The sequence below is a fragment of the Hylaeus volcanicus genome, chromosome 5, assembly GCF_026283585.1.
Source record: "Hylaeus volcanicus isolate JK05 chromosome 5, UHH_iyHylVolc1.0_haploid, whole genome shotgun sequence".
NCBI lineage: Eukaryota > Metazoa > Arthropoda > Insecta > Hymenoptera > Colletidae > Hylaeus > Hylaeus volcanicus.
Genome location: NC_071980.1, coordinates 29,358,333 through 29,384,987, shown reverse-complemented (window position 1 = coordinate 29,384,987; position 26,655 = coordinate 29,358,333). Strand labels below are relative to the sequence as shown.

At 44.1% G+C, this 26,655-nt stretch overlaps 1 protein-coding gene across 2 annotated transcripts in view; it reads left to right on the top strand.

Moving 5' to 3' along the window:
- LOC128877281 (mothers against decapentaplegic homolog 6) overlaps nt 1-26,655 on the top strand; it is a 44,111-nt gene that overhangs the window by 9,629 nt on the left and 7,827 nt on the right. The window contains exons 2-3 of one of the 2 annotated variants that reach the window (XM_054124452.1): nt 1,609-1,659; nt 8,812-8,898. In XM_054124452.1, coding sequence (XP_053980427.1) covers nt 1,609-1,659; nt 8,812-8,898 — 138 coding nt within the window. The remainder of the gene's footprint in view (nt 1-1,608; nt 1,660-8,811; nt 8,899-26,655) is intronic. The other variant, XM_054124453.1, reaches the window with a different exon arrangement.

Sequence of the window (26,655 nt, the reverse complement as noted above, 5' to 3'; positions counted from 1 at the left end):
ATAATTCAAACTTACATTCGTATTCAAAGAGTACACTTTTTAGTTTTATCTAAGAAAGAATTTTGTTCATCCTCGCTCGTGTGGTTGGTAGAAAATATAATCGATCGATTAAAGAATAGAGAAAGACGTAACCTTTATTGACGTCGTTCTGGTATTTACTATCGAAACTTGGGTATGATTTTAGACAAGAAAGTGAGTTCAAATGTATTTGCGTATCCATTGTATACACTATACTGTTTCTATTCATATCCCGAAAGGTGACTACAATTTCAACACTTTGGCACTCTACTAATTCCTTCATACCGACATCAAAATTAATAAAGAAAGAGATTTCATTTCAGAGACCAGATAACACTGCGTGTGTTTTCGGAGACGTACCACGATTTATCAGCAAAATCTGTGAATTATACAATATCCCGATCGACTAGTAGAATATCTCTTTAGCAAGGTTCATCAAAATTGATCATAAACAAATCCTGTCGCCCTGGTGCTTGAGAGGTGGTAACCACTGGTACTCGAATTTCGCGAATGGTTCGTTTTCTGCATCGTTCCTATTGCAACCTGCGGGAATACACACCGGCCGTTGCCATACGACTTTTAGCCTACCATTCATACCTTGCGCGACCGAGCAAGGCGAGGCGATGGTAAGCAAGGTCACCGTGTTTTGGCAAACCGGAGGAGCTCAGGCACACGTTGCAGAATTTCAAACCAACCAGTGAGTCAGACATTTAATTTTAATTGATACGTCGCTGCGACGCCGACGGTGTCGTCGTATCATACACTGTCACTTCAATGTTCTGTCTACTCCTCCACTGTTCACATTTTACACTAACGCTCTAAAATTCTATTAACGTTGATCTTACGTTAACGAAATAAGTTGACAAAATTAGTTCAGACGGAAAACTTGAGTAAAGACGTATCGAAAAATCGGAGCAACCTATTGTTGACGCGCGAGAAGAATTAATTTAGCGATTTTAGCGTAGCAATTTGTTCTCTCCGCTTTCAGGACGGTACGTAAATGGACGGAAAACCGTGTACCGGTTTCGTCAGGCGTGCCAATAATAAAATCCACCGGTTTTGGAGCAGACCGGCCGTGCCGTGCGCCAGCCGCGTCGCGATTCCCATTAATACCGCTTAATCGAAAACAGAGCCTTGAGTCGGATTCCCGTCCCTTCTCGGCCATCGTCGGCGTCGGTCCGTTTTGGATTGAATCGGAATCGGGACGCGAGCGTAACGAGATTCCCGCAAAAATAGATTCATCGCACGTTCGCGCTGGCGCCGTTGATGAATGTCTCCGGTTCGTTTTAGGTTTGGGCGGCCTGTAGCCATTTGTGGTGCTCGTTGCCATGAAAGTTTCTTGTTTTTGTTCTTGTACGTTAAGAATTCTCCAAAAGGGGCTTCAGGAATTTACTTTCTAATGAGAAAATAGTAGCCAAGTTCTCAGACTATACCAGGCTCGCTAAGTATTTCGATGGGCATTTTCCTTTCCAGTGTTTATTTGAATAATAGTTGACTTTAAAGAATATTTTAAAGAATTTTTAAAGAATTCTCCTTTTAAATAATTCTTTGTTACTTATTTGCTTATTTACTCGTTTATTCTTGTTTCAGAGTCGCCGCCACCCCCGTACTGCCTTATTGCCGACAGACTGAGACCCGAAGGTGAGTCTCTTCCTCTCTCGTAATTTTATCGTAATTGTATACGTATTCGCGGATGCGTTCCACGGTTGTCGGTATGCGAGTGCATGGAATGCATCCACGCAATCGTTCGAGCGATAACTCATATTTATTACTCGCAAACGTTTACCATCCCATCCTCAGAGATCAGCCTTTAGCGTGTGTCACGTCGCGTCGTCCAGCTTGGAGCAAGGTTAAAGATAATAATACTGGTAGCGATGTGTCTTTACCAAATTTGAATATCAGGTTGATATTTAATATCACGCGTTCACCGCGTGAATTTGCTGTTTTTATGGCTCAAAAAAACGTTGAGTTTTAATATTGATTCGGTCTAGAACTTGTAAACATTTTTTTTTAATAAATCGAAGAGGTTGGTACCAGTATGAACACTGTACCGAAACGGGCCGATTTGAGTACATCGTTTTATGTTCACTTTATTAATTGCGGTCAATCTTCAACTCGTCGAATATCGGCAATATCATGTGGTACGACCTAATAAGTCTACACGTTATTACGACGCAGCCTGATGGAAATTAGTAATTAATTTCGTAGAAACTATTGCAAATGGGGATCCAATACGCTATTTATTAAAATGATAAAATTGTAAAAGAGCTATTAAAAGGGAGAAAAAAATGATACAAAATTCGGATTGAAATTCAACTGAAATTGAGAAATATTCAGGTAGTTTCGTTGTTTCTCATGGGAGTCGATTCTTTCTCGAGAAATATGTATTCTGGTTCTATCGCGTGTCCTCGATGCGGTATTGTCCTCGCCTATAGACGCCATTTTTATCGTAGTTGCAGGTGCGTCGAACCGAGAAACCGGTGTCGCGATATTGTCCAATAAGGAGATAAATAAAGTATCACGAACGAAAAACACTGGTTTAGAAGAATCATCCATTCCAAGATGAACACTTTTTGAAGTAAAGTTTCGAATTTTTCTTCAAATTTATTACCAACGCCATGCCAACGTCTCGAAATAATTCATGATGTAATTTTTTTGCAATATTGGGAACGTGTTTACTCAGCGTTTCCCAGTTCGATGACCATTCGACTCGATGACAAGCGACTAGCTTCGTATACGCGAATAGATCATCTTGGAACTACAACGGACGTGTTGTAAGTCGATCTTATTGATTGCGACGAACCGTATGGCTATACGTTTCAGGGTATCGCCGTTTCCCGTGGTCGACGCAGACCTGCTAACAAACATCGATCCGCTCGATGGAAGTCGATCGGTCTTATCGTATGTTGTATCGTGAAAATTTCACGCCTGTGCTCCAATTTGTATGCCATAGTCTCGTAAACAGAGTAAAGGGAATAAAACAAGGGACAAACGTTTACTCAACTATTCAAAATTTCTCAGTTCCCACTTGATCTCATGAAATATAAAAATATAAATAAGCAAATGTGTATATTTTCATCGCAGGTTTCGATACAAGAGAAATTATATTCGTGCTATTTTTACGGCCACCTTAGCAGGCCTCGGTTTCCCGTGGCCGATTTTGACTGACTGTTCCCTGTTCCATTCTTTTTCTCTTTTTGCGCTTGGTTCTAAACTGGTTCTCGGGATCAATACCAGCGCATGAGTGCACGCAGACCCTTCAGCCATCGATAGATTCATCTCGCGTTCATCGATTGGTCGTTGGTTTCGATTCTTCGTGAACTGGTTGCGTAATAACTTTGTATAACAGCGAAATGGTCTCGGAGCTTTTAATTGGAGTCAATGAAAAACTTGGAACTATTCGTAGATATTTTTTTGATAATCAAAGTTTATACAAATACACGAGTTTGAAACTAGTTCTCAAAGTTATTCCTCCAATGACTACTCTGGAGTTTGATCTGCCGAGTTCTCGGAAGGATTTGACTCACAAAGAACTAATTTTCCTCTGTTATTGCATATATAATATAAACGATGCCATTGTTTCGACGGATACTATTCGTTGTACTCCACCAATTTCATGATTGTAAATCGTGCGTATCGATGATGCAAATCGTAGTTCATCCTAAGCAATTAATACACACTCGCGTGTCTTTGAAATCCCACGATGACGTATACAAGATGGCACCGTTTGCGCCAAGCTATGACGAAATAATAGCGCCTGGGGCTACAAGAACCGTGTGTTCGATTGACGATACACATGCATACGCACGTGTCTATGCTTCGAGTACGCGTATACCGGGTGTACGGAACATAACATGACCATCTATCTCACTTTTGATACCTCGAAATCAAGAGTATCGTTACTTTAAATATCATTGGAATTATTAAATTCCACTTACAACTCAAATATTCCACGTATCAATTGAACCGTTTCATCGCGTTAACAGTTCCATCGACAACGTGAAATCATCGATCGAGAAAAACATGTTACATTATCGCGATAAAATCAGATTGTTAGGAGTGCTCGTCGTCCGTGTAAATGCAGGAAGGAAAAAGCGGAGTTCTCCGTGGAAAGAAATTCATTATGAGAGTTTGCGTCTCCCACGAGCCAGCAGATGTAGTCGCGTAGGATTTATGCTCGGAGAAGGAAACTGGGCCACAGCGATGGAGCAGAGGAGATAAAAGACCGCGCATCGCCACTTGTTGCATTCAACCGGGAAATAGGAGAAATTTCTTCATTCATGAAACTCGAACCAGCAGTCCGTAAACCAGCGGACTATGAACCGGAGTGCAATTAACGGAGCAGAATAGCTCAGACGCTCAGGACGCGGACGGGACAAATAACAGATTCTCTACTTTATGACACGTGATAAAATAGAAATAATAATAATCCTAGTATCGACAGGCGTAGTTTAATATTTGGAGTATTGGGAAAAAGAGTAAAGAATACAGTGCTCGCCAAAGAAAATGAAGATTGATATTAACACAACGAAGGTTGAAAGTCCCCATCGTTATGAAAGTGGAAAGATGATTCTTTCTTGAATTTTTTATGGGTGAGAAAAAGGCAGGCGGACGAGGAATTTCTGCGGCCGTTCGATATTATTTCCGCACGTGGTGTTTGAACGCTGTCGGTGACAGAGTTCCACCAGCGATTGCGCAAATTTCAACGAATACGACGAAGGACATGGCACAACGCTCCGTGCAGTCCCTTTCAAACGCACGAGGACAAATCTTGCTCGTATTGCGTTACGCCGCGCCGCGCCGCGCCGGCTGCGTTTTTAAGCTTTCCGCTCTCGATTCAGCCCTGTCGTGAATCACCGCATTATTCTGACCGAGGCGTCACCGTCGATGACATTCTGTCCGCGGATTCGAATTAAAATACGCGAAAGCACAATGGCCGCCAGCACCCAAAAATTGGCGAACACGTCATAGATACTTTACTGGGATTCTTGAGCTACTGCAAAACTTGAGAGTTTATCGAATTCTTTTACGTCAAATTTAATTTTCTCTCTCTCTCTCTCTCTCTCTCTCTCTCTCTCTAAAAAAGTGTAGTCTCATGAATAAATCTGGAATTTTTATTCGCCATTCGGAGTAAAATTTGTCCTAGTGCACGAGCCTCGAAGTCGAGTCTCACGTGTCTGCGATCGAAACTTGTGCAACCTTGAAAGAAGGGAAGAGAACCGTGAAAGCAAGACGCTCTTGGGAGTCGAGACGCGGTTAAGGGCAAGTATACTACACCATACATGCTCGCAGGGCGCCTAGCGCCGCCAAACTCGTTGGCAGGGGGTAGAGGGGAGTATATAGCATCGGTAATACGAAGCTCCGATGCACAAGCTGGGCGCCTGTCGCCTCGCTTTTATGCTTCTCCGCTCGTTTCGTCGTCCTTGATACGCTTCTTTCTCTCTTTCTTCGCCTTCCCTCCTGTTCTTCATATTCTCCCACTCCTATTTTTCCTCCCCTCCATCTGATCTTCTTTATTCATTCTGAATTTCACTCTTTCCCTCGCTTCGTCCTCCCTTCTCCTTTCTCTTCTCCTGCTCTACCCCCCCGCTCTTGGCGTTTGGGCGCTCTTCACCCTTCTCCTCTTTCCCTTTCGCCTGTTCCATTCTCTCTCTTCGTCTCGCGCCTACCATTCCGAGCATCCATCCTTTTTCTTCGCGAATTCTAGCTGTTAAAGGTTCGGCAGGTTTCGCTGGCAAGGGCCCACGGTTTCGCGTGGTAGAAATATTATTTTAGGTGAACTCTGTTCAAGCACCTTCAAGCTTAAAAAATCACTATCAATTCAAGTGGAATTCTGAATTTTCATTTTATAGATTGCCTTCATCCATTCTTAACTATACTCGTGTTCAGAATTTTATTTAACTGAATGACACCAGTGGGTCATATATAGAATTCAAATATGCTATTAGTGGACTCGTGGTACCTTCTGATATCCTGAATTTTCGAGTAAATACTTGTCCTCTGTTATGTTGAATACCAACCAGAAAGTACAAGGTAACAGACTAATAATTGAAGTGTTCGTTCACCTTGAAACTAGTCCCAAGGCGGCGCTTCTCCCGATCGCTATACACGTTTTCAAATTTAGCGATGACATTATCGGTCGGTGGACACGCACTCCACTTGAACGATTCAGGCTGACAGGCGCGGAGATGAGCAAAATTTTATTCCTGTAATGAATATCGAACGAGTGATTTATTTGCATTTATTCCTGAAAAAAAAAATAAGTTGGAAACAACGCATGAAACGAAGGAAATAATAATAAAATAGTACGTTACGATTGAATCAACTTTATATTACATTGAAATGTCAAATATTTCTTCCTGTAATTTCGAATTTAATTCATGGTACACGCGGATAAACGGTTGTTTACCTTTCCATCCGTTGCACGAAATTTTTATTTAGATAAGGATTTCGCTCGTGAACAGGCGCCGTTCAGCCGAATTTTTTTTGAGCAGCCGTACTTGCCAAACAGCGAGCGGATCGAACACTTTGTAAATACGTACATAAACGTGTTTACTCGCGGTCAACGGTGGTAATGGTTGCCAAGTTTACGTGTCAATTCAGTTCTTATCGGCGTATAAATATTTGTATGCTGATTGTCCCACGAGCCCCGTCTCCGTGTTTTGTAATCCCGCGACGAAAGTGCTGCGAGTAAACAAGAAGGAATCATTCAATTAGAGTGCATCCATTTTTTGTTTTTTTTTAAAGAATTTGGGAGCAAAGGAAACTATCCTGAGTTTGTTTTGAGCATTACGTAAAACCGCAAGAAAAGAAAGATGAGAATCGATCCTGGAAGGATTAACCGTGATTGTGCGTTGCGGTGGTGACGCCATATTGGGACCCAAGGAACATTTCCACGAAACACATCCTAAAAATACTTGACGGATGTTGGATCTCTCGGCTACATTTCTCCTTTTGCCACTGTTACTACCTCCTAGACGCTGTTCGGTTCAGCAGCAGGAAATGTTACTCTCCCTCAGGAACGAGCCGTTGGAATTTAAGAAGAATGCGACCGCCCTCCAGTCGGACTTGTCCTCTGACGTCATCCTCTCTTTTAGTCAATGAATCCCGCCTTCCATGGCTGCTGTGTCCCTAAAGCGATTAGTCCTCCGTCGATCCTTGAGACCGGAATCGTCTCGGTCGAAATCTTCGAGACTCGACCTCCTTCCTCTCGTTTTTTCATCGGGAGCCAGAAACCAGTCGCGTGATCTCGCTCATTCCGCCGATGTAGAATTATACAGCATTATACATTATCCTCTCAGTAATGTTATAACGATCTCAGCAGCCCAAAGACCGGGCATTATACAATTTTCGAGCGTACGTGTCGCCACGATGTTCTTACTAAGTACATCCTGGTTGGAGAACTTAACATTTTTCAGGTTTTTCCTCTTGGAGAAGAGTCAGGAGGAAAATCAGTTAACATGTATCGTTGTTGTTGGCTCTAGAGTCTGAAAGAACCGATAAATAATTTAATAATTATAATGTAGGCCCACGCGAAGTGTTACCATCTGTGTCCCCGACAACCATGAAGTAGGGTTAACGACAAGATTTTTGTTGCTTTAAAGAGCAATGTTATAGCATCTTCGGAGGCGTGTTTAGACACCAGAAACCTTCTGTGTGGCATATGTGGTACCGTCGGAGACCACCCTAAGAGACTGAAGCTATTCCTCTATCACGAAATTGGGGGTGTATCCTTAGGCATCGAGGTATCGAGTATTCTCAGACCTCCAGCAAACGTTTGGACGCGGATATCGGTTCGCGTGGACGCTAGACAAAGCTCCGAACACGCTTGGCAGCAAGTATTTATTGCGCGAACAAACGATCGAGTTACGGGCGCATTGGTACGCGGCTGAAATGGAAGATAGCATTCTTACAAGTGAATTAGTTGGTTATTTCGAATGTTAAACGAGGACTTTCCTACAACGTCGAGGATAAATGATCTGCCTCCGGCGAATCATTATTTTAGACGACTCTGTCACCTCCTTTGTGGTCGGTGCTGGCCGGACCGGGACGGTCGAATTTCCACGAGAACTATGATTCACCAAGCCACCAATTTACATGCGTAACCCCTCTTCCCGTCTGCGTGTACCGAAATTCGCGACGCGACGGGCTAGGGTCATTTTTGACGCAGTAGGAAAGTCTATCGTCTTCTAATCGGAAAGAAAAGAGTATTAGGAGGGATGATCCCACAGGAAGCAACTATTTTATTCCAAAAGAAGCTTTAGACCTATTCTAAGTGGAACACGCGAAATGAATGAAAGATCGACTTACGCGAGTTCCTGAAACTGCGTAGTAGTAGTAGTAGTAGAAAAAAAGGCCAGAAAGAACTCTGAACGAATACGGGTAACAGAGAAAGGGTCAATAGCAGAAAAAAAAAGCGAGACGAATCTTCCCGTGGAGAAACAACTACGCACTTGAGCACGTAGTAAGCTTTTTTTTGCGACGCTCGCGGGACCATCGGCGTAACCATTGATAAATGCTGATCTCTCTGTCCTCCTTTTTCTTTGGCGTAACCATTTCCTTTCTTAAAAACGATCATACTTGCTCCACATCTATTTTATGCTATATTGAATGCTTAAATCATCGTTTCGTGGGGATCAAAAATTTGTTTTTAATTCCTATGACGGTGCATAATTCCTCGATATGCACGCTAACTCCCCAGTCGGTGGACGAAAAGAAAACGCGACGTGGAGAAAGTGTGTGGAGTGTGTGTCTGCCGAGGGAAGCATCTAAAGGGGTGCCGTTTATTTTCAGATCGTGCGCCCAGCGAAGGGGATCAACGTCGGTGCAAAAACAGCACACCCCTGCCACTTCCCGGCTCCCTTACCACCAACGGAGAAGGTAACTATGTCTTCAAGGTTGTACATACTCCCCTCTCGCGTCTGCGACGTACTACGCGCGAAAGAAAACGCGGTCTGCTATAGAAAAGGATGCCAACGACTCGCCTTCCTTTCCAGTTTGTCGATCTCAACCCTTTGAGCCCCGGGTATATCCCTCGCCCAGGTCGCAGGTCGCGGGAAATGTTATTTTGCAAAAAGGACCATCGCTATTATTGATACTGTGGAGATTCTTCTCTGAGAATAGACTCGACGTGCCATGGAACCCTGGGATAAGGTGGAACCTCGATCGTTGCAAGAGTCGACGCTTTAAACTCCTGCAATAATCGAGGTTTTCGTAATAGTCGAGGTAACCGATACAGTGCGTAGCATTTGTATACAGAACATGTAGTATCTCCATTACTACCCCCCTTATTACTTAGCAACCACCCCCTTTACTTGTCGGTACACCGAATTAAACCTACACTAGATGAATTCTCCACTGGATGAAAGAAATGTACACCTCGCGAACGTTCATTAGACTTAACGGTTGTTCCATAGGTAGATCGGTCCTCTTGCTACGCCATTGGTAGGTGGCTACGCCTATATCCACGTGGTTAACCTTGAACGATGCTACGAACGATATCTTCTCTTCGTCTTTCGCCGCGTTTTTCACTTCCGTGTCCAAGAGAACAGAGACCATCGGAAAGATTCCCGGCTGAACTGGTTTGCAGGTTCGCCAGGATTCCTGGGATCTTTAAAAAATTGCCAACCGGTACCAGGCACAAAATTTACCGCAGAAAAATCGTTATCGTATAAAAGTAACGAATTTTCATAGAGGATCGTTAGGGAAACTCCTTTTTTTGAATGTTTAGTCTTCGGGGAGGGGGGCGTCACTGAGGCGAAGCATGAGGCACATACATATCTGAACGAAGGCGTTCACATTCGAAAACGAAGAAATTTCCTCGGCGGGCACGTTCCACCGTGCTGACGCGCGCACAGGTTTTCACGCATGACGCACCCCGCGATTCCCGTACTCTTCGTTTTTTGACCTACTCACTTTCTCTCTCTCTCTCTCTTTCTCTCCTCCATTTTCTCCCATTCCTCGCTTGTTGCTTCGCAGAACGACCGAAACACTTTCGGTACCGACTAGAACGTGGAAAACGCTTCAACTGCCCTCGAGATCATCGTACAAACTTATTTGCACCATGGAAGCTTTTACAGCGTTCGAAGAGTGTGTCCGTAAATTGGTGAATATTCGAGACGCTCGGTGAGATATTTTTTAACGCCTCTTTCGATTGCCGTTATCTGACAATGTTGCATACTTCGCTATTATCTCCTTCGAAGAAGACACGCTCGAATTTACTGCGCTACCGTTTCGCGCAAAACTGTAACATACCGTTGGGAACCGAAGAAAATGGTTCACCAACAATTACTCTGAAAGTAAACAATTTCTCCTAAGAAAAATGTGTACCTTTTATTTTATTTACATTATTACGTTACGACAAAAATATATGTATTTGCGATCGAAAGGTCCCAATTCTCAAAAAAGAAAACCTCGACAACCCCTATAAAAATAACCCCCTCAACTTTTACGTCTCCTCGAAGAACACCAGAAAAAACCAATTCTTTATCTTCGAATTGGTAACTGGAAATGCTACATCCATGTAAGAATTTCGCCTATCTACGGGGTCCCGGCGCCCGTTAGACGTCTGGTCGCGGCGCTGGCGACGCGGTCGCATCGCGAGCACGCGAAACAAAGGGCATTAATAATAAATAACGACGTCAATCTCCGTCAGAGGCGGAGACCAGAAGAAGCCCCGTGTCCTGTTTTCGTCCTGAACAGGTCGCGAGGTGGCTTAGGTAAGAAGGCAGGACGGAGAGGGAAAGCCGACTCCTGAGATGCAGGTTTCAGAATGGCACAATAGGTCGGCTAAGGTGGGTGGCATTCGGCGCGACTGTTTGAGGGAACAGGGGGACCCTGGCGCCAGACAGCTGCCGCGTGTCTCGACCTCGCTCGCTCGCTCTCTCGCCTCTCGTTTCGTCTCGTCTCGTCTCGTCTCGTCTCGTCTCTTCTCCTCTCTCCCCTTCCTAGTCTCTCTCTCTCTCTCTCTCTCTCTCTCTCTCTCTCTCTCTCTCTCTCGCCCCCTGCCTCTTCGAAGCTTCTCCTTTTCCCCCGCGGAGCTGCCTGGCCCGTTCTCCGCAAGCCACGGACCGCGCACATTGTCAGTCCTCGACGAGGCGAAGTTGAAGGAAAATTAACCTCTTCAGGGACACTGGCGCGTGTACTTTGAGTTCTTTTTTAAATCAATATTGTTAGAAAATCAAAGCTTTGAAGACATTGTACCTCCGTTAGTTCTGATGTCCAAAGTTCCAGTGACACTATACATTTAAGAAGACAATTTCTATTATTAATTACATTTCATAACAAAGTATCGTGAGTATCAAAGGTCAATTGAAATGTTTCGGAGTCGCGGAGATCTATGTACATATGTGAATTTCAATCCTAACGTCCAGTATATATAAATTCGTGCCCCCTGTTTATACGTTGACTTCCATCACGAATTCGAAGAGTGAAACGGGTAAAGCTGAACTTAAAGAACTTGGAGAAGCTCGCGTTGTAGAGGTCTCGAGCGTGTATCACTGTGCGTACATAGAGGTCATACTCGCGGTCGCGCTCGACTCCGACTCGACTCGCTATTTTATTGATTTATTTTGACGCTAGACGTCTCTGTTCTGCTCACGAGCGACGATCGATCGAAACGTGGCCGTCTCCGACGAGAATCGCGCGGGTCAGCTCCGCGAGAAAGGGTCGATTCATGGTTCTCGGGTGTTCGTGTCGTCGGCGTCGCGGAAGAAACGCCGTAGGGTAGATTCCTGGTTCGATGGGAAAATCGTGATCGTCGGGGATCCCCCCGCCGTTGAGTCGGGCGCACGCGTGGATCTGAGACTGAACTGAGAACTCGGGTTTGCCATCCCTGGATCACGTAATTCTCTTGGAAATATTATTTTAATCGGAAAATTAATTGGAAGAATACGCCTATGTATACTTTGTGGAACGAAACTGAATGGTACCCATTTGGAGCACGTTGGTAGCCCTAAAGGGAGCCGACCGGTGATTATAATCGGAGTGATCTTTCGATAGAAAGGAAAACGCTGGTGGAGGACTCCTCCAGAGGTGTCCTCTTTGTGATTCCGAGCGGCGTGACGGCGTTACCTTGGAAATCGTGATTAAAGTTGATCGGGAGGCCGATCACGTTCGAGAATCTCGCTTGTGTTCGTCCCTTTTGGCGATACCGAATAATGTACGCGGTGTCTACGAAAATAGCTTCATTTCTTTCCAAGAATCGTGGGATACGCGTTGTACGGTGTTGAAAAGTTAACATTTTTCAATCATAAGACACGCCTTCGCCTTATGTAATGTACTCGTATATTTCTTACTACATCCGTACTAGTTTCTTAACAATATCAAGAAGTAAACTCACCTCTGTAATTTGATTATTTGTAAAACATGATAAGGTGATCAATTTCTAATAAAAAAGTTGCATTAGCTCCGAAGGTCCTGATTTTTCTATTTCTTCATTCTCGCATGGGTCTTTTCAAAATACCCAAACGAAACAAGAACGCGTTGCATTCATTGGCAACGTTGCACAACTCGGAAGTCGTGAATCAGTCGCAATCACGGCCTCGTAAAACTATAGCGACGGGCGAGCAAGACGATCGACGATAAATCGTTGAAGCGGCGAGTCGTTCGTTTTCGCGCAATCATTTCCGAAAGGCTCGCAACGCGTCGGGCGCCAATTAGGCATATTTACAACGCTGTTTACCGCGTGGATCCACGTGGAATTTCAAACGTTGCCGAATTTTGCCAGTCAGGATCATTTCGTTGTTGACAGTGTTGTTGGTGAAACGTAATTCACGATTGATAATCGTCACGCTGATTGTCAAGTCATTTTTGAGCGACTTTCCATTTGAGCACGTGTGTCAAACACAGTAGACGTTACGTAGGTTAGCAAATCTGTACAAACTATTCATTTTACAGATTTTTATATTTGAAAAATTTCATATTATTAGATTGAATGTTCGAACTATGGTGGGACTATTGCCCATCTCCACACAACGAACAATAGTCAGAGAGAGAAGGGCGCTGGAAATTCCGCGTTCCGCTGGCTGTGACGATACATTTTCCTGGCTATATATGACGCGAGTCGCGGGCATAATATTTCGTACGAATTCTGCGGAAGTGTATCGCAGACGGTCGGTTAGGGGAATATCGTAACGTGTTGCGCAGCGTGAAACCGCTGAATAGAGACAGATATCCCCCCGGCGCTGCGCGGCGGCGTATTGTGAAGCAACAGGTTGCTCGTGTCTGCTCTATTCTTCCGCGTGAGATCCCCGATCTAGGACACCCTCCTCATCATTCGCTGGGAAAATCGTCGCTCCAACGATCGTTCCCCTCGTTTTCACGAGCCACAACTCTCTAACCCCCTCTTTCTCCGCTTGGACTCGCTCGTGCGCTACCCACCCCCTATTTCCCTTCCTTTCTAACGACCGCTCTTTTATCCTCACACCCCCTTTGCTACTCTTTCGCTTCATCTTGCTTTTCTTTCTTTCTCAGTTTTATTATGTTTATTTCCACATTTTAGCAAAGATACACCTCTAAACAGTTCTTAAAAACAAGCCTACTTCCCTTTTCATTTATTTCACATCACCTTAGAACGACCAAGAGGTTGCTGGTAGAAGTGTTCGCAAGTCGGAGACAATTCCTTATCGAGCCCTCTTCGGTACTCGTCCTCGCGCAGATCTCAGTTTCAATTTCGTTTCGATGCTTTCTCGGTGGAATGTCTTCGCGAGAGGGTCAAGGATACTGCGGTGAACTTCGATCCAAGTCTTTAAAGGGGAGAGAGTGCTTTCCCATTGAAGGAAAAACCGTGACAAATATACCGAAAGTTAGAAACTTTGATTTTAATTGCACGTCAAAGTTTCAGATTGGTATCCTAATGTTTTTTGAGAAAGTAATGTTATTCCGAAACATGTGGTACATTGATTGATTCGACGAACTCAAACATTTCTCTGAGCCTAATTTTCGAGGATATACACGCCGCGTTCGCAGTCAAGGAGTTAATTATAAAGAAAGAAAAGTGTTAGACTCTTTTCTCTGGCTGGCGTCGTCGCTAACAATAGCCTTTGAAACAAAGAGAAAACTGAGCAAATCGTTAAACGTTTGAAACGACTGGAAGTTGAAACGGTGCAATTAGTTCCCGTGAGATCTCTCACGAGGTATATCATTTCTGCATAGCCGTCCGCGTCCGCGTGATTCATCTAACTCGACCAGTCTTCAAACGGTTGCTCGTTATTCGGATAATTACAGATTTTCTCTGAAAATTCGCTTTTTCTAATAGCAGTCAGCTGTTGGATGGATAGCTTCGTAAATAGTCGCGCTTAACCATCTATGGACAGATGTTTTAAACCTAATTGCTCAGAGGAGGATAGAAAACAAACTGTTTTTAACCTGATTTTTATACACGAGACTCGAACTTATCATTAGGTAGATAACAAAAATTAATCGAGAACGTTAAATGCTAAATTATCACAATATTTGACTTATTAATCAGTATAGAAGAATTAGAAGAGAAAACTAGACTTCAGTTTCCGGATCAATGATAACGGATCAAGAGCTGCTCGCGATTTCCAATCGGTAAGATCCGTCAAAGCCACTTTTAAAGATTATCGCAAATTATCATCGACCAGATACGTTAATAACTCGATAATACGTTTTTTTTTATCGCACGCAGAAAACTAGAGAGAGAGAAAGAGAGAGACGGTTCTAAAAAGTTTCCACGTTAGATTCGGCGTTGCGACTTAACGGAGAACGTTTCTATTTTCGAATATTCGACTGTATATTTAATATGTCGTACAGGCAATTATCAAAGTGAACATTAATTTGTCCATTTATCATCAGTTTCAGAAACGTCTCGTTCCTCGAATAACCCCAAATTGTCAAGTCCGATTAACGATCAGCTTGAACGATTCTATTATTTCAATGGGTCTTGGGACGCTCCGATTTTTCCCTCCGCGTTTCCTAGTTTTTCACGTGCCTCTCTATCGATTCTCTTCAAGTATTTCCTTTCATCGCTCGCCTCCTCGCTTCTTCCCGCCCTCTTTTCCTTCTGGTCTCGTTGAGTTCCCTCTAACTGCTACCGGCTTTCTCTCTCGCTCTCCTCGCTCGAGAGATCCGTTTAGGTCGACGGCCTCAATCTTTCGATCGAGCGAAAATAGATCCAGAAGTGCTCTTCGTCAACTGTATATCGCCACGACATCGGCACTCGCTCCTCCGTTCAGATAAACGCGAAAAAGCAGCGGGTCGCACGTATCCGAACGCCGAGCCGCGCCGCCGCGCCGACCGTGAGGAATTCAAAACAATCCTTCTAGAAATCGTTACTTTTTACGCGAGCAAATCGAAATTCTTTTCTTTACATATGCAACCTTAGCAAAAACTCAGGACTTGGAGGGTGAATTGCGATGATCGTCAAACAGATCCAAGCTCCCTCCGATTCGAGACTTTAGAGCTTTGCCATGGTAAAATTTCATTCCTTCACTGAATATTTTCAAGGTGGTTCAAGTATAATATTATACTATTCTCTTTGCTTCAAGAAGGTCCAAGTCAAAGTGATTGGAGTACTTTGAGGAATTTAACTTGTCAACTATGTCATCCATAGTCTTCGAACAAAATAGTTTACACTCTCCAATATCAGTTCAATAGAACTCAAGTTGATAAAAATAAAAAAGTACCCTTGCTAAATCCTTTGTCTATGTGCAAACTGCGGGCGTATCATGGGTGATGTCAGTGGCGAGTAGGAACAACGAGAACATCGACGCCAAGAGGGGACGACGAGCAATCAATCCTTCATTTTATTAAGAGGCTTATTCGCGCCGCGATTTCATTCCAGGCTGAAGTGGGCTGATCCAATTCGATTTGATGGCGCCCGCGCCCCCTCTTTGCATCCCACCGCTCTTTTCCATTGACGAGCGGCTCGTGCAGAGTTGATCGTCGCATTCCCCGACCTATCGAGATAAACCGCATTTTTCTCCCATCCTTGTCGCTCGTGTTAGTCCCCAGGAACCGGTCTTAGCACGTGGAAACGCGACCTGGCGCTCCCTTCCACGGATTAAGTACGCATTCTAATTAGGTCTGCGACTATTCCAATAGTTTAATACGCGAATACTCGACAACTATACGAATATTAAACAAATACCACCGAGCAACAAACTAGGAAGCTTAGACATTTAAAAACAATAGAATAGGAAGACCTTCAACTTCAAGAAAGAAAATATAATCGAGCCCATCTACTCCATTCTACCCTTAAATATAATTTAAATTAAACCTGGGAACATTAGAGTCGTCTTCGCGAGTGCTTATTTTCAAATTCGCCACTTAAAATGTTCTCCAACATGGGCAAGCGCATGTGATGGTGGAGGCGGCAATTAAAAAATTTTCCAACGAGTTCTGGCCTCCTCCGCGAGCACAGTAACGCCGGCGCGGTGTTTATCAACGCTGAATCCAAGTGGAACGAGCGTCAGGTTTTACGGCATTTATGCACAGCCGATTGGCGCCGCGGTTCTATCGACGCCGATTGAAACACTCGAGCTGCCTCGATACGGAGGAGGCGTGAGAGCGAACTTCTCGGAAGAGCATGCAAACTTTGACAGATGGCCTCGTATATCTCGCGTTTACTGATGCTTCGAGGAACGGGTTATTTTGTAACGCCGCGAGAGCCGTGTTGTATTGGCTGGTACAATGAGCAACACCTTTTTTTCGATGCATCCTCGAGGTGCGAATAAACAACTTTCTGTCAACGACCAACAGTAGTATTGCCAAGGAAGTCGGTTCGATGTGCTGAAAAACCAAGAAGGGGTCAGTGTGGACCATTCTGGCAAACAGGTCTTTGTTCACGACGAATTTCAGTTTGAAAGTTTAAGTTTAAGTGAATCCTGTCTAAGAGGCGCTATTTCAGCTATCGAAGTTATCCCGTTCTCTTTTCTATCTTAGAAAGTAAACATCGAGTGTCGTTAATTTACGTTGGAGAGTCCACGGGTGACTGTATTGTACTCTTAGAAATCCAGTCTTCGAGCATCGAGTAGGTTCAGCAACCAATTAAGTAAATTACGGTGGTCAGCTCTTGTCGAGTCCATGTCGAAACGCTTCGATGACGAGGAAAAATGTACTCTTATCATTTCTTTCTCCAACAGTAGACGACTCTCATTTGAATTTAATATATTCTCGTGGATACTTTACTCTTCCACCGCTGGGAACGCGTGTAATCGAATTTCCTAGAGCTGTTTACGCTCACAGAATCCAGTTCGCTTGAAATTAATTGACTACGATAAGTATTATTGGTTCGCCGCCAACGCGGCGGAGTCGCGAAGGAATTACACCGATCTAAATACAGTTAATTGATCGAAAAAGAAATATATCGCAACTCGGCCACTTTACAATGGAGACGTTGACGGCTGTAATCGCGAGCAGATATCGAATCAATTGGAGGGAAATTAGGGATAAGAATACAGCAATTAAACAGATTGCACGTTGTGACTTGCGACAGGTAAATTTGCGTACTTTGGATGAAATTGCTCGCGAATTCTGTCGCAACGTTTCTCGTCCACGACGTATGTTGTTAGCAAAAAAAAAAACTGCAATCCTAAAGCCTTTTATAAATCCACCCCATACATAATTTTTCTGGAATTTTTGTATTTTTCTGGAACATACCAACAAGTTGCCTCTACTCATCGTTACCTCCACATTTTCTTTCCCGTTCATTCTTTGCCCGAGATGTTTATCTAGACAAGAGTGTTGCCTATCTCGGCAGCTTTGAATAAGGCGCCTTTTGCGACGCTTACCGCACGGGAGCAGCCTCTGCTACGCGTATTTGGACTCCGGTGGGCAGACATTGCGTATCGTGTTTATGCTCAATGTGTGTGGGGGGTAAGAGCACGCAGATAGGGAGAACAAGTGGGAGTATTTGAGAGAGCGACTGTAAAACATACGACTGGAATGAACGGGCGCTTAAAGGGGATGGTGGGAGGTTGCGGGGGAGCAGCCAGAGGGGAGGGGAAGATTAGATAGAGGCTGTAGGTAAAAAGAGTCGGGAATTAAGCCGCGCACGCGTAACAACCTCGCATACTTGTGCGTGCTAATTGCCGTAGCAATTTTACCGCGCATTCCATATTTTCCACGATCTCGCGCGCGCATACGTGCAACTGTGTGTGTGCAGAAAAACTTTGCGCAGGAATTTCTCAACCCCTCTTGAGCCTCGTAACGGACGCTCAACAAAATGCGTATTTGTTCCACGATTTTGTAATTGAGAGGTTTGACCTTTTAAGTACCAACGCCTCCAAGTGAACCTTTTTTCTTCATCTTTTTTTTTTTAGGGGCTGAAACGACGTCATCTTAGACGTCTATAGCTTTAATGTGTTCGAAGTAGACGATAAACAAAACTTTCCTTTTCGATATGACGTAACAAACCTCCGACATAACTGATCGGCAAAAATACAAGTTGCAATTATCCGCGTTGCCGTAAATTACACTTTTTGTACCTGTTCTCCGTGGCATATCGTTTCTACGTGTGAATCGAGACACGTAAATACGCGTTGAATGAAAAGAAACGGGCTTTAATTATCACGATAAAAATAGGCGTCTCGAGACGAATGCCAGCGATATCATCGCGATATGATAATAACGATGAATAAAGAGTTTCCAACGGTAGTAATCGCGACGCGAATTATGCCGCGATCTCTATCTCGGTCTATTATTCTCGTTTCCTTAACGATCCGAAGACTTTTATTATTTTATTATGCGACCATGTCTTATTAGATTTCTATCGGTTGTTCAGTCGCTTAAACGAGCGATCTGCTCGACCGTTTCCACATCGGTATGCACGTTTGACGATCGACGGCTACCTACGCGCGCGGATCGATGGAATGTTTCGCGGTGGCGCTTCGTGGATTCACCTAACTCGTTGCACCGGCGATAATCGGGTACACGTGTCCGCCGATGTGAATGTGCACTGCCTCGAAGTGCATCACGGCTTCTGGAGCACCGCTGGTGCGGTTTGAGATCTCGTACGAAGACTTGAGACATCTTTAACTCTTTTAATTTGGATCACGATTGTAATTGCTATTGCTTTTCGATTAGGAGTAATTTTATTTTATTTTTGGGATTGCAGTGCGCGTTTGGACACAGTGACGAACTTCTTAACACTAATCACTTATTGCTTTTCAGTCGAGACTAACTGCATTTCATTCTTAGACTTGTAAAGCATCATTTAAAGACAAGGACGAACTTCTTAAAAATGGTTGCTCCCATATGGCGACCAGTGTCTCGTACGTTACCGTAAACGACGTGGTTAGAAAGCATGGTTTAGAATTCGCGATGGTGACGGGGCGCGATACGGTTCTTTTTTCGCGGTGCACGACCAAAATAGAAGAGAATTCCTATCGGGCCGATAAGCGATGCAGGATCATAACGTGTGCATACCGTATGCCGCGGCCGGTGGCGTACGCGTTTCGCACGCGAATACGCGTGAAAAGAAGAAAAAATATGAAGGTCGTTCGCAGGCATTCCAAAGGTGCAATGACACTCGCTCGCGGGACTGGCCGAGGATCAATAGCTTTGTTTTGAAAGCCGCTATTCGCCGTGCAGCGCAACCAATCAACTATAACGCCGGGGACAATCTTTGAATCGTACCGGCTCGTTAACTCGAGTTTACGGCCCACGCTGAACAATGCCTCTCGAAAATGCGGTTCCTGACGTTTTGTTCAAGCTTTATTTAAACGATGGCGCAAACAGAACTTCCTGTTCGGCACTGTTTTTCAAAGTGGGACTGGAACTATTTGCATAACTCGGTATTATGTGTACAATGTTTCGTCGCCGTTCGAATGCTGCGAATAAACTTCGTACTATTCCTGTATCGTTATTCAAATATGTCCAAGCAAAAAAAAAAAAACACTCGACAGAAGCGTATCAATCGGTGATGATCATATTATACCGGTGGTCGGGGTTACTCGGGCGAAACTACGGGCAAAAGAAATAAGAACGGGCTACAAAGGAAAAAGAAACCTCTACTTTTTCTCTTGTTTTGAAGTTTTAGACGCGACAGTCCCCTTAAACCGATAGCTAGAAAAATACCGTCGGGTCGCACGTAATTATCGCTAAAAGCTTGGCGCTACAAGTTTGGGGAAGTTTTATCGGCAAAGAAATGACGTTGAATTAATCGGCCCGTTCTAAATCACTCCGTCCAGAAACTCGAGATACACTCGCTTCTTCCAAAGCGAACTTTCGCCGCTTCGAAAGTCGTTATGAGTTAACATTCCTTTTCCGATAAATCTGCGACCAGTCCGGCGCCAATGGCTCGCTATATCGTAAAGTGCACCTTGCGAGAGAACGAACTTGTTACACATTCTAACGTAACACCGCACCGTAGCGATAGCTTGCGCTATTGCCGGCTGATCGTTTATTCTCGAGTAATTTCATTCGATACCAATTTTACTTAGTACAGGTATCATTCAATTCTGTACTCGTACTCTTTTCAATTAGACACTTCTTGTTTCTAACGAAGTGAACATTTTTTGCCAAATTTACACCAACCGTTTTAACAGTTCCATCAAATAAAATTCATCGGCTGTTACTACTCGTGGTGGGTCTGCTCCCCACGCGATACCCGATCCCCGAAACATCGGAACAATGAACATAGCGGAGAAATCAGCACACAAGTGCAGCCTATGGGTTGGGACACGCACGTACGCGCCAATGCCGCGTGTTTGCATAGGGTCAGGGAAGAATTGACGCCGCCGGGGAGAGTCGACGTCGGTACACAACACGGGAGGTCGTAGAAGGACGCGGAGGCAGAATCGTGAAACGAAGCGGAGTAGAGAGGAAAGGTAGGTTTTTAGGTGGGGCGTTCGAGTAGCCACGAAAAGAGACGGATACAGAGAGGAGAGCGAGAAGAGGCGAGGACTGTGGCGTGCAGCTAGCGATGGGACTAAGTCCAATACCCCTCCCTCGATAATAAAACTTTGTTATATTCCTCGAATTTACTTGAGATATTGAAATTCGACACGATGACAGTAACACTTGCACAGTAAAGGGTCTTCTAAAGGGGGCTTCAGGATTTTGTTTCTTTAATCAAACACAAGCAGTGTTGGGTGAAAGTAGGATTCATTTGTTTACCTAGTGAATACAAAAATGGTGTAAAAGCAATACTATGTAAAGGATGAGACTTTTAAATCATCCTAGGTAATAGAATGTTGGTATAATTGTAGTATCCGCGTCCTCCATACCTAACAATAATTCAAGGATCGTGGGTTCGAACCTTCCGTGCTTTATTTTTCGTTTTAACTCTATGAAAGCCTCCTTTGGCGAACCCTTTATTTATCTTGTACTCGTTATCAGCAATTTCCATTCGAATGAGAACTCTATCCAACTCTGCTCGTAAGGTGCTCGTTGCCATCGCTAGTGGCAGGCGGCCTGAACAAGGAAAGAGGGACGGAGAGTGGCGAGCCTCCTCGAGGAAAAGAGACGGAGGGAAAGAGAGGTTAGGCGGCGCCTGGTATGTGGCGCCTTCACTGGCGTCGGGCCATCTTTTATTCTGCCATTACAAAGCGTCAACACGTATCTTATATAGGCAAGACACGGTTGGAGAACCTCAGAAACATTTGTGCGTCCGCTTGCCCGTGTGTATGTTTTTACATACGCCTCCGCACATTCCCTCCCTCTATCTTTCCCTCTCGCACTTGGGTGCGTGTCACGCGTTGCACACAATACCTGCGTGAGCATTGTCGTCGTGTGTGGAACGCGCGCTCACGCCTTTGCCCCGAGTCCCTGTTTCCGGAAGATGCTGACAGCGAGGCTGATTGCAGTTAAGCACGTTTGCGTGTTCTTGAATCGTTTCGACTGTTTTTCCAACGTTTTTCGTGCGTGAATTTGTACGTACGATTTCACCAGTGCTTCCGAGTCCGTACCACTTCTTTTCAACCCCTTTCACGCTCCGCGTTATTGCTGAGAGATGAAACTTCAGCCAATTTTCAAGGCATTCGACGAATTTCTTCTAGCTAACATGAAGTAACCATAGTACAAAAATATTATGCTTCAATATTTTATGTGTCATATGTTAGAAAAAATAGTTTTAGAATATCGAGTTCTAAATGAGCTCATATAAATTTCATAATTGGTCTTTGTCTCTCACGTTACAAAAGAATCGTTCGAGTTCTTCCCGATTGCGCATCGCTTCCTTAAAATCTAAGATTATCCTTCGCTCCATTCGTGCGTAGATCATTCCGCGAAGTCGACCTCCGGCACCTGTTGTAAATTCATCTCCAACGTATTAAATTCAACCGGAGCGAATCAACAGCAATTTCCGTAATGCAATTTTAACGGAGTCTGTTTCCTAGTAAACCGTGAGCGATGATTGTGTCATTGCACCTGACACCACCGGGCTATAGTATACGCGGCTAGCTGGCGCAATTTTGCAAAACTACGGGAACCAAATTAAAAGAAAAAAAAAAGGAAAGATGATAACAACATTGAAATTCGTGGGATTGTCCGCGAAGACTGATTACGTTGCGTAACGTTTAAACCGCTTCCTCTTCCGCGTTTGTTTCAATAATAATCATATTAATCGTGTTGTTGACACGAGCACGTGGCTAATGCGAAAGCTAATGACGACCATTATCCGTTTGTGCCATCTCGACTTATGAGAGAGAAAGAGAGAGAATCTCTCTCTCTCTCTATTTTTTTCTTAAACATCTTTATCCATTTCTTTTAAAAAAAACTATAAATTATTCTCAAGTTTCTAGTTTTGTTTCTTTTCATAAAATAATCTCCTACGAAGATTTCCAATAAAGAGTTCCCCAGATATCACGTGCGCCTGTGATTAGGAGAATGCTCTAATCGTGTGCATTTTCTGATCGTAATAATATGGTCATGACCGATGACAAATTGGATATTAATGTTGATGTCTACGGTGACGTTGACAATTACATCTAGCTACTTTGCATATTATCCCGCGCATTTGCATGCGCTTTGCATATAAGTGCATAACGTATCGCATGTTTGCATACACAAGTCGCGTTTACATCAGCCCCGTCGATCGTCATCGGTTTAGCAGACGGCAATTTCTTTTTCGGACACTGCGCCTCCCCCATTAGAATATTCCTGTGAAAGTCGCGTAACGAGCGATTATGCTTTCCCGCGATTCTCGTTTAAGGCGTTCGTCCTCGACTTGGCGACACACTGACGCGGTCACCTGTCGCCTGTGACGTGCGTCCACGCGATCACCTCGCGATTGACACATACTTTTTCGCCTTAACAGCTGTTCCCAGCGGTTTATGCAAGTTTTTATCGATCCCGACGCCAGGTAACGCCGTCACTGGTGAACAATTTACAAGGGTACCGCTCAATCTGTCTCTACCCCTTCCAATTTTAATCTACCATTTGCCGAGGTGGTAGATTACAGGGCCCCTCTCGCTGCATGTTAAATATCAGGTGTCATAAGTCCACAGGCTTGGAAATGTAGGTAAATAAAGTCTACGTGCATTTCTTGTAATATTTAGGGGTCCGTTAACGCAGTGCTCCTCGAACCTTATCTCATCGAAGAGTTTTTGATGCGTTGTTTATCAAGAAACCTGCACTCCTGGTTGTTTCGTTGTTTTTTTAATTTCCAAGGAATGTTCCCTTGCGAGTAACGCTTCTAAGAAACTGCATTACGCGGTAGTTGCACTTTCTAAAGAAGAGAGGATGAAATTGTGTGTTATTACTGATTAGTGGAGATGCAGCGATGACCAAACTGACCTTTTGATGAAAACCTGAGAGTTTCACCCGTAGATTGGTGTTAAGGAAAGCCCAAGCAACGCTGTCTCAATTTCTACATATAAACAATTAACAATGATTTTTCTAAAAATATTTTATTCTAAATTAAATCGAGTAACACTTTAGAATAATATCACGTGATACTTCTCTTCGAGTTTCTAGCTGCCTACCAAGCCTATTTCTTGCTATCTCGATAACGAAACTTGGAGGAACGCGTCCTGGAAAATAACATCAATAATAAAGTAAAAACGTCCACGTAGCTGTTGGTTCCTTGAGGACTCGCCTCAAGGCAAGCTACTTAGTTTCATATTTTACTCCACCGTCGTCTCGTTTCTCTCAGTTTCCGATTACACGTAAGATCACGTTGAAAACGATTCTTGGTTTACCCGTATATAGTATAACAGACCCGTATAACAGACGAAGATTGATTGACGAATCGTAAATAAGAGTGTTTCTTATCGTTCAGGGTTAGTTTTAATGACAGCGTACCGCTGAATCTCGCCCTTTACACTACAGGCAGATAACATTGCCATTGTTGTTTCGCTTTCTCTCTCCAATATGTTCCTTTTCTTTTCCATTGTGTCTACCTTCCTATCTACGTGCAATTGTAGACGGTATTATATAAAACGATAACACGACAAGGATACGTTGTAAATCAACAACGTTCGTCGTACCAAATTGGCTTTTAAGAAAATTGTAGACCACGCTGACGCAAACGATTTATTCCCAGCGTAAATTTCATCCGGGAAACTATAGTAAAGAGCTACCTATACATTCGTTGCAATTCGATCGTATCATTTCGCTGGTTATGAATCGTTTCCACGCAGGAATCTCAATTACGTTATTATTCGCTAAACTGGCCACGATCGATTTTACGTTTAACGAAACGTTTAAAACTACCCCGTACAATCGCAACCTGTGCTAAACCTTTCAATATCTCCTAGAGAACCAAAGAATTAAAATGTCGGAAAAATTCCCGAAAAAGTCCCGAAGTGCCCCCTGGAAAGGTCAGTGCGTAACGGAGTAAATTCGTGGAACCGCGGTAACGATAAATCGCAATCGCGCGATTATTTCGAGCGTGTCCGAGCGTAGGCCAATTTCCAATAACTACAAACGGAGCGGAATCGTTGCTCCCGGTGTTCGTGGAAGCCGTTCCGCGCGAAGTCCCGAAACACTACTCGGAAACAAGCCACATATATCCGAGGCGTTTCGCTTCAGGATTCCTGCCGGATAGTATATCACCGTTGTGCTTTTATTTCCCGGCTATCTTACATCGTCAACGACAGACAGGATCGCCCCGTGGAACGCGCTCGAGCAACTTAGCCCCGCAATTATACGCAGCGACGTCCGCGGGAATGTTAATTTTAGAAACCTGCAGCCAAACAAACCAGGAATGGTGTTGCATGGCAGCTTGCCCTCTTTGATCCGTCATTGGCTGCAACATATGCGACATAGGCGCCACTGGCCGCATACATCTCTGTTATCGCGGCGAACACCAGCTTGGCTAAACACTCGTGCGTCGCGGCCGTTTAATTAAACGCACACGGACACAAGGATAAGTAGACCTATGTACGAAAGTCTTTAGTTATGATAGGATAAGTTTAGCGGTAGGAGGAGGTTAAGGATAGGACATTTGGAGTAACGACGGTCTGGAAAGGGAGAACGTCCCCCAATTCGGAACACTCCGTTAAGAACTGTATACACGTGTATATCGAATTCGAAAGGGTCAATTTTTTCGCTACATTTCTTCCTCAGTAAAAATGCCCCAGCTGACATGTCAATGAAAAGGCTTGAGAAACACTGTCTCACACTTTGTGCTTCAAAACCGCCCAGGTAACTAAGGGTTAACGACAGTTTTCCACCCACGGAGCAGGAAATAGCGAAATCGCGCAGCTTTTAATCCAGCCTTATACCGACCCACACACGCGGCACGTACACAGGTAGAACGAGAGGCACAATCAGAAGTTCACCGTCGATGGCCGGCTTTCTCGTGCGCTACGCATGTCGCGTTAGGTATGCGACGCGAATTGTATATGTATACCTACACCGAGACCGCGCGGTCGTAGAAAGGCCGTTTGAAGGACAAGGGTCATGTCTGACGCCGATATACACCATAACGCGACACACGGCCACTGCCTTTACTTACCTTTACCGCGAAGACGCTGGCACATGGGCGCGCCTCAAACCGAGCCGCTAACAATAACACTAAATTACACCGGGGCCATTAGGAAACTATTTTTAGTTCTTTGCATATTCTGCACAATTTTTTTAACACTCACTACTGTTTGGGATTAGTTTACAGGCTGAAAGACGACTTTCTACAGAGGTATCTATATCAACGATGTTTAACCCATGCTTTCTATGCAGATGTAAAGACTATTATATTTTTATACGCGAGGTGTGAATAACAATCAGCACATTCGCACTGAATCCTTGAACGATATCACCCCCAAAAATCTCACCGTTTGCGTTTCATGAAAAATTCTAATTTTAAACATTCTAAAATTCCCTTTTGTACAAATCCCTTCGTGATTACCAATGCTGTTTTTTTGCATTCTCAAGATTCTCAGTTGTAGTCGCGATTGCAACGCGTGCACGACACACACGCACGGACATGCATTGGTCGCGTATTTGTACACGTGTATCGTAGGTGCAGCTACGTTACGTAGTTAGTTGGCATGGCCGTGCCAAGGCTGAGAACCTTATCTAAGCTCAGGGTGTTTGACCCAACTGGGAAAAGACATTGGGACTTTGCACTGCAACGGTTGCTCGGTAGATTCGCGTAATGCCCAATTACTCGCGATCGGTTTTACAAACATACGAAACGTTACAAATTATGACGATATAAAACTCTAACAGAAGCATGTCGCCTCGATCCATTATACTACATTTTTGTAAATAATTATTTTCTACGAGATT